Raw genomic sequence first — 18950 nt, 5'->3', positions numbered from 1 at the left:
GTGACGCGTGTAAGTTATTTGAAGCCACTTCCTGTGCAGTGGAACGTCCCCGCCAAGTCTCCCGGCACCGCTGGGTGTAGTCCCAATTAAAACACTAGGTTTCAACAACACAAGGAGGGTCCGCAGGGTCCCCGGACTACCTACAAAGGGTCGGCTCTGCTTTGAAACGCAGCTGCAGGAGGCCGAAGAGCGCCGCGATGCCCCAGTTATCCAGGCCATTCCTCCCCCGGCCGAAGCTAGCCGGCTGCGTGGACCCAAGCTTGCGCTAGGCGCTGGCTGCGGTTAATCCAGCCCGCGCTCGGTCCTCCGCGATCCCAGCCTCCCTTGCGCCAAGGACACGTCCGGCGGCTTGGCGGGGCCTGTCTACGCCACCGCGGCGCCTTTCTATGATCCGCTGCCGCTTTCCGAGCGAGTGTCATGGCCGCCGGCGTCGAGTTGGCAGGAGAAACCCACGGAACTGGGGGAAGTCATTAGAGCTGAGGACGAAGTGGCCCAATCTGGACGGTGGGAATTCGTGGGAATGAGCAGAAGGCCCTCCGTGGGTGACTGTGTCACTAGAGGCGGGCCCCTGGTAAAATTCCAGGCCAGGCCTCTGCGTTTCTAGGCAGAACCTGGAGTCGGCCTTGCCTGAGAACCCAGCTTTGTGTTATCGTATCCTGTCTCGCGAAGGCAGGCGTTCAAGGATATTTGGTCGGATCGCCCGACAGCGCTAAACGTTTTCTTTTTTCCGAGCGAACCGGGTCGTTCTCTAAACTCGCCGCGATGTCGTCCTGGCTTGGGGGCCTCGGCTCCGGATTGGGCCAGTCTCTGGGTCAAGTCGGGGGCAGCCTGGCTTCCCTCACTGGCCAGATATCAAACTTTACAAAGGATATGCTGATGGAGGGCACGGAGGAAGTGGAAGGTAACAGCTGGAGCGAGGGAAGGGAGGGCTTTTCTAAGACCCTGGGAACGTCCGTTTGGTCCCTACTTCCATCAGTCAGGAGACGCGGACAGGTCGCAAAGGAATGCTGCTCCACCCTTTTTTCTTCACACACCTCCTCTTGCCTCTTCTCAACAGATTTTCTATGATGAAAGACCACTGGGGGCCAGGGGAAGAGTCCTGGTTCTCCTCCCTTTAAATATTCTGGATATCTCAAAGTACAGTAGAGTGAAACTGTTCCTACGTTAAGTCGAGTTTATTTTCGTTTGGTTTATCCACGCCCACCACTTTGCCCTCAGTTTGGGGGCTGATCTCATTCTTAACATCTTCCTGTATTCTGACACAGTTTAAAGAATTGTATATCTGTTTTCTATTTTTGTAACAGTTGAAATAACTCATAATTTAAATACTTGGTGAGTTTTGCTCTTTTCTGTCTTGAGTATGTTATGAAACACGGCCATGTTTTTCTATTTAATTATTTTTTACTTTTCCTTATTGTGATGATACATTGTAGCTTTCCAGCTGAGAATGTATTTTTGTGTATAATCGCCCATTTCGCCCATATTTCCACAGTAGAATAGGGAAGACAATCCTATTCTTAAGGTACCCTTAGCAATCTTCACTCATTTTTGAAGTCCTCAATCTTGTTTTACTAATGAATAGTGACCCAGAGTTACATGGTAATCAATGGCTACATTAATTACTACCCATTAATTACTATTTTGATTTCTTGGCATTTCAGTAAGCAATGTTTGGATCAAAACAGTTTTTAAGTTTCAATCTAAGTCTGCTCCAGGGAGATAATGGGCTGTTCTTTTGGGTGAGAGCTGCTGCTTTGACAATTGTATTTCTTATAAATAAATTTAATAAATTAGTATTCTGGCTTAGTTTTTTTTTTAATTGCTAATTTAACAGATCCTTCATATTTATTTGGTAGAAATCGGGAAAGATGGTTTGATAGAAAGATAATCCTTATGTTTTGAATTTCTGTGGGGTCTATTTAGATGGAAGGAAGAATAGACTGGGGAGCTACCGAAATCCATTTTACCGCTTTAGGTTCCCCATGCCATAAAGGTGCATCAGTGAGACAGGTTTGGGGATGGAAATGAAAGGGCTTCTTTATGTGTGGGGGAAAGCATGGGACCTTGAGGGCAATCAGAAGCACAGAAGAGCTGGATAACTATGGGAAATGACTAGTCGCTCCTTGTATCCTAGATAGGGGAAAACGGTTGGCTGTTCCTTAGACCCTAAGCCAGAGAATATGCATCCCTCAACCTGGATGTCTTCCAGGTTTAAGGTGGTGTTCATTTTGTTCTCCTGCCAAATGTGCTGTTTTCTCAGTCTTAATGGCTTCACTCTCAGTTTCCTAAACTGTAAATCTTCATGTCCTTGTTTTATGTCTTTTTTCATCTCCTACTTCCAGTTGGTCACGAAATCTTGTTTATCCTATGCCAGAATTGTCCTTTCCTTTATTACTCCTTATTCTTTAGATCCCTATAATCTTTCCCAGGGACTATTCCTCTTTCATGTCCTGTCACCCATTTCTCCCTACCCCAGTCCATTTTCTATTGTATTGTCAGTTACTTTCTAAAAACAAACCTGCTTAAAAATTTCTTGACCCTGTTACAGAATAAAATCCAAGCCTCTTAGTTTTGGACGGAATCTCACTCTGTTGCATAGGCTGGATGCAGTGGCGCAATCTCGGCTCACCGCAACCTTCGCCTCCCGGGTTCAAGCAATTCTCCTGCCTCAGCCTCCCAAGTAGGTGGGATTACAGGTGTGTGCCACCACACCCGGCTAATTTTTGTATTTTTAGTAGAGATGGGGTTTCGCCATGTTGGCCAGGCTGATCTCAAACTCCTGAGACCGCAGGTGATCCTCCCGCCTCGGCCTCCCAGAGTGCTGGGATTACAGGGGTGAGCCATCACACCCGACCTTCAATGTACCTTTTCTAGTTGCCATACCAGTTGCTGTACATGTGCACATACATATGCTTGCTTATATGCACAGCTTCTGTCGTGTGGGATTTTGTCAGGCACTTACACAACTTCAAGCCTCTACATGGAAAGCCCTTTCTTCTCTATTTCCTCCTTCACCCAGAAAACAATTTTCCTGTACAACCCTGCTCATATGTCAGGTACTTAAGTACTTGGTGAACCATTCTGACTCCCACACAGGTTGAGTTGTTGAGTTGAATGTTGGTGATCTGTGTTCTAACAGAACTTTGTGGATCTCTCCCTGACAGCATTTAACATGTTGAGTTATAATTTATCTGTTTTCCTGATGCCCAGGGTGGGGACTGAATTTTTTTGCTCCTTATATTACCAAATATGTGACACCTTCCTTTTGGCACATAGTAGATGCTCAATAAAAATGGCACAAGCGGGTGATTAGAAATCTGCAAAGTTGCTTAATGCCTTTATTCTTTCCCCTTTGTATTTCAATCGGACTTGCTTAACACCTAATTTATTGATTTTGTAAATTTTTAAAAATAGGGGTCTGGCCAGGTGTGGTGGTTCATACCTGTAATCTCAGCACTTTGGGAGGCCAAAGTGGGAGGATAGCTTAAAGCCAGGAGTTGGGGACTAGCCTGGGCAACATAGGGAGATCTCATCTCTACAAAAAGTTTTTAGCTGGGCATGGTGGCATGTGCCTGTAGTCTCACCTACTTGGGAGGCTGAAATAGGAGGTTAGCTTGAGCCCAGTAGTTAAAGGCTCCAGTGAGCTGTGATTGCACCACTGAACTCCAGCCTGGGTGACAGAGACGACCCTGTCTCAAAAAAATAAAGGGAAAGGAGGGTCAGAGTACAGTTCTTTTATTCATTGAACAAGTATTTATTAGTGTTTACCCTGTGTCAGTAATGAAAAATAAAACAGTTCCAAAATAGCACCATGGGGACAACTTGAAAGCCATCCATATTTACAATATCAGAAGGTTGCGGTTTTACCTAACACTACTGATTTATTCAAGGTTAGGAGCTTGGGCTTTTAAATCAGAGAGACATGGGTTGAAATTCTGCTTTTGTGCATTACAAGTTGTGGGATTTTTGGCAAATTATTAGAAATTAACCTCCAAAAGCACAGTTTCCTTATCTGTTGAATAGGGATAATCATACCTATTGTGAGGTTGGGAGGATTAAATGAAATCATGAGTGTAAAATGCCTGGAATTGTGCCTACCAAATCGTAAACATTAATGGTAAATGTCATATTTGCTCTTATTGACAAAGTCAGAATATTTTTGTCTGCCTAATATCTCCCCTTTGTACTTAAAAAGGCCAGGTTTTTCTTGTTGGGGGAGGTATGGAGTTTGCATGAACTTGTAAAATCCCTCTTTAAAATAGTTGCTGCTTTTAACAATTACCTTCCTAAACAAATTAGATTATACCTTGTCCTCTTCAGAGTAGCAATTAAACAGTCCTTTCATAGTTTCAAGCAAGATGTACAACCAACCACAGATGTAACCCTACCTGGTGATTTTCTAAACAAGAGTGTTTGTTACTGTAATTACTGCATGCTTCTTTTGATTTAAACCAAGCTTGTCCAACCTGTGGTCTGCAGGCCACATGTGGCCCATGATGGGTTTTGAATGAGACCCAACACAAATTCATAAACGTGCTTAAAATATTATCAGTTTTTCTGGCTGGGCGCGGTGTCTCACACCTGTAATCCCAGCACTTTGGGAGCAGTTTGAGGAGGGCCTCAGGATCACCTGAGGTCAAGAGTTTAAGGCCAGCCTGGCAAACATGGTGAAGCCTCGTCTCTTTACTAAAAAATACAAAAATTAGCTGGGCATGGTGGCGCAGGCCTATAGTCCCAGCTACTGGGGAGGCTGAGGTGGGAGACTCACTTGAACCCAGGAGGCAGAGGTTGCAGTGAGCTGAGATTGTGCCACTACACTCCAGCCTGGGCGATAGAGCGAGACTCTGTCTCAAAAAATAAATAAATAAATAAATAAATAAATGAGGTTTTTTGCAATTTTTTTTTTTAAACCTCATTAGCGATTGTTAGTGTATTTTATGTATGGCCCAAGACAGTTCTTCCAGTATGGCCCAGGGAAGCCAAAAAATTGGACACTCCTAATAAACTGTAGTCCAGATAAGTTATTTTTATATTAAGGAGCTGTGAGTAATGAAAAAAATACTAGTACTTAGAAAAAAAACCTAACTCTGGATGATGATTTTCTTTTCTTTTTTTTTTTTTTTGAGACCGAGTCTTGCTGTCGCCCAGGCTGGAGTGCAGTGGCACGATCTTGGCTCACTGCAGCTTCTGCCTCCCCGGTTCAAGCAATTTCTCCTGCCTCAGTCTCCTAAGTAGCTGGGATTACAGATTACAGGCACCTACCACCATGACTGGCCAGTTTTCTTTTGTATTTTTAGTAGAGATGGAGTTTTGCCATATTGGCCAGGGTTGTCTCCTGACCTCAAGTGATCCACCTGTCTTGGCTTCCCAAAGTGCTGGGATTACAGGCATGAGCCACCGAGACCAGCCAGATGATGATTTGCTAATAGCATTAGTGGTGCCATGTTGACACTGCTGGGCTCTCACTCTACTTTTAAATGAAAATGTACAAAACCAAGGGCCATGCATGATGACTTACACCTGTAATCCCAGCACTTTGGGAGGCTGAGTGTGGAGGATTCCCTAAGGCTAGGAGTTCGAGACCTGCCTGGGCAGCACAGTAAAACCTCATCTCTCCAAAAAAGTAAAAAAATTAGGTAGGTGTGGTCGCATGTGCCTGTAGTTCCAACTACTTGGAAGGCTGAAGTGAGAGAGTTTGAGGCTACAGTGAGCCATGATCACACCACTATACTCCAGCCTAGGTGGCAGAGTGAAGTGAGACCCTTTCCAAGAAAATTAAAAAATAAAGATGAAAATGTAGAAAACCAGACTGAGCTCATTCCCATTTTTAATAAATTGTGTCTATGTTACTTTAAATAAGTGTTCTCAGTGTATTTTTCTTCGTTTATAGGTCACTTATTATTTGATAGTATTGAGAGCAGAAGTTAGTGACAGAGCAGGAGCACTGTTATCTCAGACAAACAGTGCCACTTTAAGTTCCAGCTCGCTTTCCTTTTTTTTTGGAGACAGTCTCACTCTGTAACCCAGGCTGGAGTGCAGTGACACAGTGTCGGCTCACTGCAACCTCCACCTCCCAGGTTCAAGCAATTCTCCTGCCTCAGCCTCCTGAGTAGCTGGGATTACAGGCGTGTGCCCCCACACCCGGCTAATTTTTGTATTTTTAGTAGAGACAAGGTTTTACCTGTTGGCCAGGCTGGTCTCATCTCAAACTCCCGATCTCACGTGATCCTCCCACCTTGGCCTCCCAAAGTGCTGAGATTACAGGCGGTGAGCCATCGCATCTGACCTCCAGCTCCCTTTCTAGCCTCATGCATTTCAAGGAAGTCACTTCTCCTAACTACAAGCAGCCAGAAAAAGCAGACAGTAAAACACATACAGAGGGAGTGCTCGGGCACAAAGGGAGGTGGGGTTAGTCTCTTGGGTAACTGCCAAACTTCACTCTCATACAGTGGGCCCCAGTAAAGCAGTGGGCCTTAGAAAGCACATTCCTTTCCCTTCAGGTGCACTAAAATAGGAAAGCTAAAGCAGACTCGGGGGGTATGCCTGCAGCTCTAGAAAAAATGGAACATATACACAACTCCCCCTCCCAGATAAGCACTACAAAAAAACACAGAAGCAGTCTAAGCCTCTAATAAATTCTCCCACCCTAAATCCTTAAAACTCGTAGTCTGGAAAAGAGTGTGCCTCTAACCTAACTCAGCCGAACGCCTCTCTCAGGTTTGTTTTCTCTAAAATAAACCTGTCTTAACAGGCAAGCCACCCTTTGTGTTTCTCTCCTCTTTCTTTAATTCTTACAGTTAGAAATAAGGCCTAAAGTCCCAGTTGAGTAAGCTTCATCTAAAATTATAACAGCATTAGCTCACAGAGAAATAGTTTTAATTTCTAAAGCTTAATTTCCCACAACAAAGTTTTAATGAACATTTCTAAGGGGTAAAGGTAGACATCCTAAGATATAGGGCATAGGCAAAAAGAATGACTTTTATGACAATGAAGAACATTAGTGTCAGTGAAAAGTTGTTATGGAAATAAAGTGATTTGTTTCTTCTGAGTGCTTTCATATCAGTCTACTATTCTGTGTAAACTCAGTGAAATATATTTTCTTGAAAACACCTGTTTATTACTTCATCTGGTATTGATTAAATATTCAATATTTGTTGTTTCTCTTGTAGCAGAATTACCTGATTCTAGGACAAAGGAAATTGAAGCCATTCATGCAATCTTGAGATCAGAGGTAAGGAAAATCAAAGACTACTTAGATTTTTCTTTTTTGAAGTCATGAAGGTTACTCAAACATTACTTTGATCCTTTCTTTTTAAATGTACTGCTTAGCACTTTTTTTCTCTTCTTGTTTAATTTCGATTGTTTTTTGAGCTTTTATCAACCTTCTGTAGATGAAAAATATATTTACCTGTTATGCAGTTTGCTATTCTTTAATATTCCCATCTCTATTTCTGTATAAGTAGGAAGACTGCCAAATGTAGAAATAATAGTATCAATAATTTATCATAATCCAGGGTTTACTGTGTTCTAACAGCATACTAAATTGCAGTGGCACATTTATTTAAGAATTTTTTTTTTTTTTTTTTTTTTGAGGCGGGGTCTTACTCTGTCACCCAGGCTGGAGTGCAGCGGCACCATCTTGGCTCACTACAACCTCCACCTCCTGGGTTCAAGCAATTCTTCTGCCTCAGCCCCCCGAGTAGCTGGGACTACAAGTGCACGCTACCACACCTGGCTAATTTTTGTATTTTTAGTAGAGACAGGGTTTCACCATATTGGCCAGGCTGGTCTCAAACTCCTGACCTCATGATTCACCCGCCTTAGCCTCCCAAAGTGCTGGGATTACAGGCGTGAGCCACCACGCCCAGCTAAGTATAATATTAAGAATGCAATTCTGTTTAACATGGAGCTTTTTAAACACTGAAATGATAATAATATTTGGATACAAAAAAGTTAAGAATATAGGAAGAGCAGCCAGGCACAGTGGCTCATGTCCGTAATCCGAGCACTTTGAGAAGCCGAGGCGGGTGGATCACTTGAGGTCAGGAGTTTGAGACAAGCCTGGCCAACATGGTGAAACCCCATCTCTAACTAAAAATACAAAAAAATTAGCTGGATGTGGTGGTGCACACCTGTAATCCCAGCTACTCAGGAGGCTGAGGCAGGAGAATTGCTGGAAACTGGGAGGCAGAGGTTGCACTGAGCCGAGATCACGCCATTGCATTCCAGCCTGAGTGACAGAGAAAAACTCCATCCAAAAAAAGAAAAAAAGGATACAGGAATAGCAAATTAATTTTAATGTTTTATTCATTATTAGGGTCTAGATTGGACGCAGTGGCTCATGCCTGTAATCTCAGCACTTTGGGAGGTGGAGGTGGGAGGATGGCTTGAGGCCAGGAGTTTGAAACCGGTTACAAAAAATAAAGATAAAAAAATTAGTCAAGGTGTGGTGGTGGGTGTCAGTAGTCCCAGCTACTTGTGAGGCTGAGGTGGGAGGATCACCTGATCTTAGGGCCCAGGAAGTCAAGGCTGCAGTGAGCTGTGATCCTGCCAGTGTATTCCAGCCTGGGCGACAGAGTGAGACCTTGTATCAAAAAAAGAAAAAGACATTTTAATAATTTAAATAAAGCAAATCCAAATTTTTATTTAATTTTTTTCTGGTTTTGAAAGCATAAAGACTCAAAATAAGCAATGTTCTTTGAATTCAGTTGACTGCTTTTTAACCCTTAATTGCATAACCTGGAATATCTTTATCTTGTAAAATATTGATTCCAAATTTCAGTTACCTCCTAATAGATTTCAGGTTATTCTTACTTCTAGTTCTTTTTGTTGTGGTTGTTGTTTTGAGACAGGGTCTTGCTTTTTTGCCCAGGCTGGAATACAGTGGCACAATCATAGCTCACTGCAACCTTGAACTTCTGGGCTCAAGTGATCTTTCTGCTTCAGCCTCTTGAGTAGCTGGTACCACAGGCATGTGACACTACACCCAGCTAATTTAAAAAAAATTTTTGTAATAGGCCAGGCACGGTGGCTCATGCCTATAATCCCAGCACTTTGGGAGGCTGAGGTGGGCAGATCACTTGAGGTCAGCTTGGTCAACATGGTGAAACCCCGTCTCTACTAAAAATACAAAAATTAGCTGGATATGGTGGCGGGCACCTGTAATCCCAGCTACTTGGGAGGCTGAGGCAGGAGAGTCACTTGAACCCGGGACGTGGAGGTTGCAGTGAGCCAAGATCGTACCATTGCACTCCAGCCTGAGCAAGACTCCGTCTCCAATAAATAAGTAAGTAAGTAAATAAATAAATAAACAAATAAATAAATAAAATTTTTTGTAGAGACGATGTCTTGCTCTGTTGCCCAGGCTGGTCTCAAACTCCTGGCTTCAAGCAGTCTTTCCATCTTGGCCTCTGAAAGTGCTGAGATTACAGGCATGAGCCACCATGCCCAGCCTTGTTCTTCTTGATTGTGTCATTAAAACCAATACTTTTGAAAATTTTAATGGCTCATGATTTTATTGAAGAGATGATGGCTGCCATCTTTGCTCTATAATTTCAAAAGCATGTTTATTCTTAGATTTATAAATGCCAATTAGAATGATCAGTCCACTGAGTTTTTTTCATTTCTGTGTCATCTGTTTCCTCCCAGTTGCCTTTGTATACACACCTGCCTTCAGCCTTCTACATATGAACATATCAAGTAAATGTTGGTGTACAAATATACATTATGAAAGAATACTGTCACGTGGCCAGGCATGGTGGCTCACGCCTGTAATCCCAGCACTTTGGGAGGCTGAGGCGGGTGGATCACCTGAGTTTGAGACCAGCCTGACCAACATGGAGAAACCCTGTCTCTAGTAAAAATACAAAATTCGCTGGGCGTGGTGGCATGTGCCTATAATCCCAGCTACTCGGGAGGCTGAGGCAGGAGAATCACTTGAACCTGGGAGGTAGAGGTTGCAGTGAGCCAAGATCCCGCAATTGCACTCCAGCCTGGGCAACAAGAGCGAGACTCTTTCAAAAAAAATAAAAAATAAAAATAAAAAAAGAATACTGTCATGTATCTGCTTAGCCAAATGAAATGGTTTAGGTCGTTGTCACAACATAATGCAGAGTGAAGTATTTTCCTGTTGAATGACAATTGATGTGAAAGCCATATTTCTTTTTTGTTCTTAGAAATATATTGTTCACTCATCAATTCTTGACTTTTAGAAAATTCTTCCAGGCTATTGCCATCTGAAGATTTGTGTAAGATTTCACTTCTACAGTCAGTTTCACCATAACCATTAGACTCTAGGATGCTGCTTTCTGTCTCTTTGCATTCATCTTCTAAGTTGTCTAATAATTATGAATGTTTTCCTTTGTCAGTTTTCTTCTCTTCATCAAATAATTAAAAATTCTGAGTTTTTAACTGTGTTCAATGAAAGAGAAAAAAAACTACAAAAGTGGTGTCTGTAGACAGCTGTTTTCTTTTAAAAAGATGATATAGGCCAGGCATGGTGGCTCACGCCTGTAATCCCAGCACTTTGGGAGGCTGAGGTGGGCGGATCATGAGGTCAGGAGTTCGAGGCCAGCCTGACCGACATGGTGAATGAAACCCCATCTCTACAAAAAATACAAAAATTAGCCGGGCGTGGTAGCACGTGCCTGTAATCCCAGCTATTCAGGAGGCTGAGGGAGGAGAATTGCTTGAACCTGGGAGGCAGAGGTTGCAGTGAGCCGAGATTGTGCCAGTAAACTCCATCCTGGGCGACAGAGTGAGACTCCATCTCAAAAAAAAAAAAAAAAAAAAAAAAGTAATACTTTGGGCAATGCAGTCAGAAAACTGGTTATTTTACCATTGCATCATTCTCCTAGGTGATTTCATAAGTTTTCTGTTTTCTTCTTATTGTCATTTTTAAAATAGTTGGGAAGAATTTTTTAAATGATTTTTAAAAGTTCCCATGATAGTAAAAGAGCAAAATGTTTTAAGATACAGAAAATACAAGTTGATTATGCTTCCATGATTTTTCTTAGATTTATAAAAAGATCCACGGTACCCTATGGTAATTGTAAGATAGAATGTTTTATTCTATTTTTAAAAATAGGTAAATTTTCTCTTTGTTGGTAGACCTCTCAGAAAGAATAAAAATAATAAATATCAAGTTTTACAAATAGTTAGGACTGCCTAAAAAAGAAATTAAGTTGATTTCAGTGGACCCTAATGGTATAACCAAGGATTAAGCAGGACGGAATATTTTAAGATATGAGTGTCCTATGGATTTCAATAGCAGAAATGTAGTCTGACTTTAGAGTGATTGCAGCTAGAACTGGAGGCCATCAGGAGTCTGTCTCTCTTTTCATTTGTACTCTTTTCTCTTCTTTCTATGCATTTATTCTTTTCTCCTTTCAGACCAGCCCCCTCTGTTCCGTATTCCATACAATAGAAAATATTATCTCTGGCAACTCTTTTCATATTTTATGGGTTCAGCCACATGAAGAGAAACTGTCCTTCATTTGCTCTCTCAGCCTTTCTTTTTGTTTTGAGACAGGGTCTTGCTCTGTCACCCAAGTTGGAGTGCAGTGGTGTGATCATGTCTCCCCTGCAGCCTTGACCTCTCAGGCTCAAGCAGTCTTCCCTCCTCAGCCTCCCGAGTAGCTGGGACTATGGGTGCAAGCCAACACGCCCAGCTAATTTTTGTATTTGTATTTTTTGTTCCTTATGTTGCCCAGGCTGGTCTTGAACTCCTGGACTCAAGTGATCCTCCTGCCTCAGCCTCTCAAAGTGCTGAGATTACAGGCATAAGCCACCACGCCTAGCCCTTTCTCAATCTTTCTGACTCTCATATGGCTATGGAGATGAGGGCAGACAACCAAGTAGATATTGACCATATTCAAAGTTTTACAGTTCTATTTATTAATCAGAGTTAAATAAATAACCTTAGGTATTTTTGTGTGAAAAAAAACCTGAAGTGAACTTTTATAACCAGGGTTTAACTTCAGTATATTATGTCGCTGAGTTATGTATGGTGTTTTTCATATAAACAGCTTACAGAAAGTCATGCAAAAGCAGCCAGTAGAATAGAAGGTAATCAGCTGTTGTGACCATTGGTCCTGTTTCTTACTACTAGTTCTTCAGGATAATTAAGGTCTGTGTTAGATTTCTGGGGATAGAGTTCCAAACTAGGATTTGTGGATGCTGTAATTATTCCTTTGATTATTCCATTGGTTTTCTCTGGGAATTTATGTAATCTTCCTGGATCATTATTTTCACATCTGTTGACATCAGAAGTTCCTAGAATCTAAGAAGAAAACAAATGACATCCCCAAAGTGAAAAAATCTTCACCTTTTAGCAAGAGCTTTCTTTCTCACCATCAGTCTTCTTTTTCTCATTCATTGTTGTTAAACCGTGTTTGTGGGTATATTAGTAGAATGCTTAGTAAATTGTTATCTGCAATGATTTGTAAATTCTTTTTTGTAGAGAGTATTAGTGTCCATTTCTTTTGCCCCATTGTGTTCTTTTTGTTGTTGTTAGAACAACTCAGCAAAACAAAATTCCTGTTTATTGTTGGACAACATTGTCTCACACATACATCAAACAGGCCAAAAAAATAAATAAATAAAATAAACAGCAACTTCATGGACAAAAAAGGAAAAAAAAGAAACCTTTTATTTTTGGCCTTTTTAACCATCTCATACAAACCAACTACTTATAGTACAGCTAAGTACATACACAAAAAAGTTACTGGAATGCTCAGAATAAGATTGTTTTTCTGTTGTCGTTTTTGCTTTTTTTACAAGTTTTTTTTTCTGCTTTGAGATTATAATGAACATGGTCACACCACAAGTAAGGTCAGAAGTAGGACAAAGAACACTCCGAAGGCTGGTTTGGTCATCCGAGATCATTAAAAATGGCTGACCCTAACAATATGTACAAAAATATAAAATGTAAATAAAAAATACAAACAAATTTCCTTTTTAAAGTACTTTTAAGAAAAAAAGCAGGGCCTTGGAAGTTTTGGTTCTTTTTCCTCCCCTGTTGCAAATTCTCATGGTTTGGGTTGGGTGGTGGAGAGCGCGTGTCATCTGCTGGTGGCACTGCCCACGGTGGGCGGACGGGCCTCTCTACTCGAAGGTGACCACGTTTAGATTCTGAGAGGGGAAGTGGAGGGTGAATAGGTCGCGGCGGCCTTTTTTTTTTAGTTTAACTTTTCCTTTTTTGCTGTCTAGTCATCCTCGTCAGTCTTCTGCTTCTTGGTATCAACATCGTCATCCTCATCATCTTCAGCTGCCCGCTTGCCCGTAGCTGACTCAGCTTCCTCATCTTCATCTCCATCCTTCTTCCTCACCATCACCTTCTTCCTCCTCCTCCTCTTCCTCCCCACCTTCTTCCTGTTCTTCATCTACCTCATTGTCAGCCTCCTGCTCCCCATTTTCCTCGTTAGCAGGGGCATCTCTTCCATTTTCCGCCTCTTCCACAACTTCCTTCTTCTTTAAGTCCTTGGTGGTGATTTCGGAGCTGGTGTCTACGGCTGCGTCTGACATGGTGGGGCACACCGGTGATCCCATGTAGGGGATTAAAAAGAAAGCGAGAGTTCAGGGACTCGCGATAAAGCCGCCGGAGTCCGCGGCGGCAGAGGAGGCGGCTGCGGCGAGCAAGAAGGCGGACGAGGAACAATGCAAAGATGACTTTTCAGAGCAGCCAGTGGGGCGCCCCGTTATGTTCTTATTACTTCATTCAAATAAGGAATGATAATAGGTTAAGATAATTTAATATTTAGGTACATACAATTTGAGTAATTTTTTTCATGTTTTTCAACATCTTAAAAGACAGTGTGTGATGTCTAGGTTCATTGAATTAGGCTATTTTGTGTATTTTAATTTTTTTCAAACAGTTCTAGTAGTGGTTTTCAAATTGGATTTTTTCCGAGGTCCTTCAGGGACCCTGAAAGACAAGCAAATTATGTGAGATTTTAGCCTCCTCCCTGTACTTCAACCAGAAAGATTTCTTTAAAAAAAAGTTCTGTTTGGGGAAGAAAACAAAAGTTCAAATATGTAATCCATTTATTTACTAGATACGTATTGACTGCTGTATGCTAGAACTGGGTATACAAAGATGGGGAAACATTGATTCATGGGCTTTTCTTAGCAGAAAATCAGTCTGAGCAAAATGTTAATATTTCACTGTTTGGTTTAGAATTATGCATATTCTGTCTGTATAAACGTGGTCAGTGCTTTTTTTTTTTTTAAGTCGGAGTCTCGCTCTGTCACCAGGCTGGAATGCAATGGCATGATCTCGGCTCACTGCAACCTCCGCCTCCCGGGTTCAAGCAATTCCCCTGCCTCAGCCTCGCGAGTAGCTGGGATTACAGGCACACACCACCACGCCCGTCTAATTTTTTTTTGTACTTTAGTAGAGATGGGGTTTCACTATGTTGGCCAGGATGGTCTCGATCTCCCGACCTCGTGATCTGCCCGCCTTGGCCTCCCAAAGTGCTGGGATTACAGGCATGAGCCACCGTGCCCGGCTGGTCAGTGCATTTTTAACTTTAATTTAAAAGTATATTTTAAAGTCCAGAATTCTGTCCGAGACCTTTTATATTTGACATTTTTTTGGGGGAGGAAGCAGTACGTTTTTCATAATGCCGTGCACATAACTAATTACATGTTTTACTTGCAGTCTTTTTGTTGAAAATACTTTTTTTTTCTAGAATGAAAGGCTTAAGAAACTTTGTACTGATCTAGAAGAGAAACATGAAGCATCAGAGATTCAAATAAAGCAGCAATCTACAAGTTACCGAAATCAACTTCAACAAAAAGAGGTAAATGTTATCACAGTTACTTCATATGTACTTCACTGTAATGTATTTAGGTATGTTTTTAGAGTTAGAATATCAATCGAGGTATATTCAGATCTATAAAAATATTGAAAAGGTGATGAATTTAATAATTTTCGACTCAGTTTGATATCCCTTATTTAATAAGAACTTTATAAGGTAATATAAACTTTATTAAGTTTACATATATAAACCAACCTGTGTGAAGTATAATTTTTTTCTTTCCAAAAGAAGAAGAAAAAGTTTTTGTATAAAATATCTTTAGGGATCTGTTGCTTATAATTTCTGATTTTATGAAGCCTAATATTTGTTGTATTGGCATGTGCTTGATTTTCCGTGGAAAAACAATATTAAATATATTATAATTTACATATAATTGCTTTATAAATGTTTTGGGTTTTTAGTTTGAAATGGCTGCTTTGGAATTGATTTATCTTTGCTTTACAGTGCTGGTAGTAGATATTATATAATTTAATGTTACTCTGAATCCTTAAAATACCGTCTGTGTCCTCATCTGTCGTGCTGTTACTGAATTCTCTTTAGTGTTTAGTACGTAAGTGGCCCCCAATAAATACTTACATTGAATTGAACCATTTCCTGTTGCAGATCATTTGGATGTTTTTCAGTTTGTTGACTAAATGTTCATTTCTACCATAACTTTATATTTGGGTTTTTAAAATTTAGGTGTCATGCTTTCTAATTCCTATGCTTTCTAGTTCCTTTAGTGACATGCTAAGGTGAAAGATAAAAGTATAGCACGTTAAAGATATACATAGGTATTGAAAGTAGTGCTTAAATTTCCAATTTGTTGGTAAGTGATAATTTCATAAAATACAATACAAAATGAATTACTATACAAATAAAATGAATACTAAAAATGGCAAAGTTGCAAGTTCAAATAAGTTTTTTTTTTTTTTTGAGACAGTCTTGCTCTGTCGCCCAGGCTGAAGTGCAGTGGTGCGATCTCGGCTCACTGCAACCTCTGCATCCCGGTTCAAGCAATTCTTGTGCCTCCTGAGTAGCTGGGATTACAGGCATGCACTACCACGCCTGGCTAATTTTTGAATTTTTATTAGAGATGGGGTTTCACCACGTTGGCCAGGCTGGTCTCGAACTCCTGACCTCAGGTGATCCGCCCGCCTTGGCCTCCCGAAGTGTTGGGCGTACAGGCGTGAGCCACCATGCCTGTCCTCAAGTTCAATTTAAAGTTACAAGCCTACTTTTTTTTTTTCTTGATTCCCCATCTCTACTAATAATACAAAAATTAGCCGGACGTGGTGGTGTATGCCTGTAGTCTCAGCTACTCAGGAGGCTGAGACAGGAGAATTGCTTGAACCTGGGAGGTGGTGGTTGCAGTGAGCTGAGATCACGCCACTGCATTCTAGCCTGGTTGACAGGATGAGACTCCGTCTCAAAAAAAAAAAAAAAAAAGTTCAGCAGATATAAAATTACTACCAAATTGCTTTAAAAGTCTTAAACCTTACTTTTCACATTGCTATACTTGCTCTGGACTGGTAGTGAGCATTCAACTGCATTCGTCCGTGGACCACATTTTGAGTAGCATTGAGTTATAAACATTATGATAGAACAGTAGTTTCTCCTACCCAGGGGTTTACAGCTGTATCATTATGACACTTTAAAAGCATATACATGTTTACACCACCTAGGAGATTCTAACTTAGTGTACTGGAAAGAGGCCCTGGTGCAGGTTGGGCATTCCTACCAAAATTTGAAATGCTCCAAAATCCAAAACTTTGAGTGCCAGTGTGATGCCACAAGTGGAAAATTCCACACATAAGTACTGAACACAAGCTTTGTTTTATGCACAAAATTGTTAAAAGCATTTTATAAAATTACTTTCACACGTACCTGTGGGTATAAGGTGTATATGAAACATAAATGAATTTCGTGTTTAGACATGGGTCCCATCCCCAAGATATCTCATTATATTTATGAGAATGTTCTCAAATTGGAAAATACCTGAAATGTGAAACCCTTCTAGTCCTGAGCATTCAGATAAGGATACTCAACCTGTATTGGTCATTTTCAGAAGCTCCATAGGTTATTCTGATGCCTACCTCACAGTTGAAAACACTGGTGTGGAAAATTTTGGTATTTTATGTTCTACTTAACTGTCGAGATTAGAGGGCACATGAAGCATTCAGGTTTGGAAATATCTTATTACAGCTTGCACTTGTGTAACTACAGGTTGATATAAATATCATATAATGATAGCTTTTTAAATATAACTACATTTGAAAAAGTTGTGGATTTTAGTACTTTTTACGAGGATGAAAGATATGATTATATAGATCTGTTATTTCCTGAATCTATGTGCGGCCCTCATTGTGATGTTCATATTCTCCAAGATGGAATTTATCTCATGTAATTTGTGGGAAAATGAATGATATTTGTACACTACTATAAATTTCCATTTGAGAAGGGGCTCCAATATGAAAAACTTGTTTGTTATGACATACGACATAAATGTGTTTGGTTTTTGTCTACTTGCTTAACTTTATGCATATAGAAATACTGTTACTTGTTGGCTGTCTTCCTAATATCAAATTTTCCTCAGTTGTGGCAGTGTCTTCTGGACTACTCTACTTTATAGAAAACTTTTCAGTTCTGTGTATATTGTTTGATTTTGTGTTTTGAATAATCTTTTACAAGAATGGATGTGGCATTTTGGTAGGTCCTGTGTTTATTATTTCTTTTGCGCTATGACTTACCCGCCTTCAGTCAAAACTGCTGGTAATTTCAGAACTTCAGAACTGTTCTCTTCCTAAATAGGTCAGATTTTCGCTGGCTCCTCTTTGCCAAATCTAAAGCTAAGGCCACTTTCAGTATATTATTTCTTTTTAAGATTCATGGGCTAATAACCATGGGCTCACTGTTTCACTGTTATCTTATCTAAAAAGAATGGATTTATAAATTAAAGCATTCTTCCAGCTGTGTTGTGCAGGCCAGTACAAAGTTACCTCAGATTCATGGTGCATTTTAAGCCTACATCCAGCCATAATCACTTACACAACACTTGTAACAGGAGATATTCTAAGAAAATTTCCAGTGCATAGACATACACAGCTTTCATTTTCTCATCATTTAAGATTTGGTAATCACAAACAGAACCCTAAGAAATTGCCTATACTACTCCATGCAGAGAAGATAGCAAACCCATGTTTAACTGAGAAATTCATTGCTTTAGTTAACGTACAAAATTCTGATATTTCTACTATTTGTAACATTATTTATACTTTAATTGTGAGTGTGTTTTAAATAAAAATGTTATGGTTAGAATGTTATATAAGACTTAGATTCAGTTGGTAGAGGGCCATCATTGGATAATCTTAGACAAATTATTGTATTGTGTCTTTTAATACAAATCTATAAAAAGTCAATATGATTGTTTTAAAGTACCTTCTCTAAAACATGGATTATAAATATATAGGTAGAAATCAGCCATCTTAAAGCCAGACAGATTGCACTCCAGGATCAGTTGCTGAAACTGCAGTCAGCTGCTCAGTCAGTACCTTCAGGAGCTGGTGTACCAGCAACCACTGCATCATCTTCATTCGCTTATGGGATTAGTCATCATCCTTCAGCTTTCCATGACGATGACATGGACTTTGGTGATATAATTTCATCCCAACAAGAAATAAACCGACTCTCAAATGAAGTTTCAAGACTTGAGTCTGAAGTTGGCCATTGGAGGCATATTGCTCAGGTAGATAAAAATTTTTTAGAGTTTTTGAAAACTTTGAGTAAAATTACTGGTGTAATATAAAAAGCTGTATGTAGAGCTTTTGATATCAGAAAGAACCCTGTACTAGGAAATAGAAAACCTGTATTCTAATTGCGTCAGTGACTTTCTTTCTTTCTTTGAGACAGAATCTTGCTCTGTCTCCCATGCTAGAGTGCAGTGGCGCGATCTTGGCTCACTGCAGCCTCTGCCTCCTGGGTTCCAGCGATTCTCCTGCCTCAGCCTCCTGAGTAGCTGGGATTATAGGCACACACCACTATGCCTAGTTTTTGTATCTTTAGCAGGGGTTTCACCATTTTGGCCAGGCTAGTCTCAAACTCCTGACCTCAGGTGATCTGCCCACCTCGGCCTCCCAGAGTGTTGGGATAACA

General features: G+C 40.6%; 1 protein-coding gene and 1 pseudogene across 4 annotated transcripts in view; one reads left to right on the top strand and one right to left on the bottom strand.

The window, feature by feature from the left end:
• Window positions 1-378: 378 nt before the first annotated feature.
• Window positions 379-18950, top strand: part of TRIP11 (thyroid hormone receptor interactor 11) — a 71697-nt gene continuing 53125 nt past the window's right edge. The window contains exons 1-4 of one of the 4 annotated variants that reach the window (XM_024231352.3): window positions 379-901; window positions 7170-7231; window positions 14691-14801; window positions 18268-18543. In XM_024231352.3, the coding sequence (XP_024087120.3) occupies window positions 763-901; window positions 7170-7231; window positions 14691-14801; window positions 18268-18543 (588 nt within the window). In that variant the 5' untranslated portion in view covers window positions 379-762. The remainder of the gene's footprint in view (window positions 902-7169; window positions 7232-14690; window positions 14802-18267; window positions 18544-18950) is intronic. The other 3 variants (XM_024231353.3, XM_063715705.1, XM_024231354.3) reach the window with 3 other exon arrangements.
• Window positions 13163-14207, bottom strand: LOC129049823 (prothymosin alpha-like; annotated as a pseudogene).

Source organism: Pongo abelii, chromosome 15, assembly GCF_028885655.2.
Source record: "Pongo abelii isolate AG06213 chromosome 15, NHGRI_mPonAbe1-v2.0_pri, whole genome shotgun sequence".
NCBI classification, from domain to species: Eukaryota; Metazoa; Chordata; class Mammalia; order Primates; family Hominidae; genus Pongo; species Pongo abelii.
This window is presented reverse-complemented; position numbering and strand designations above follow the sequence as displayed.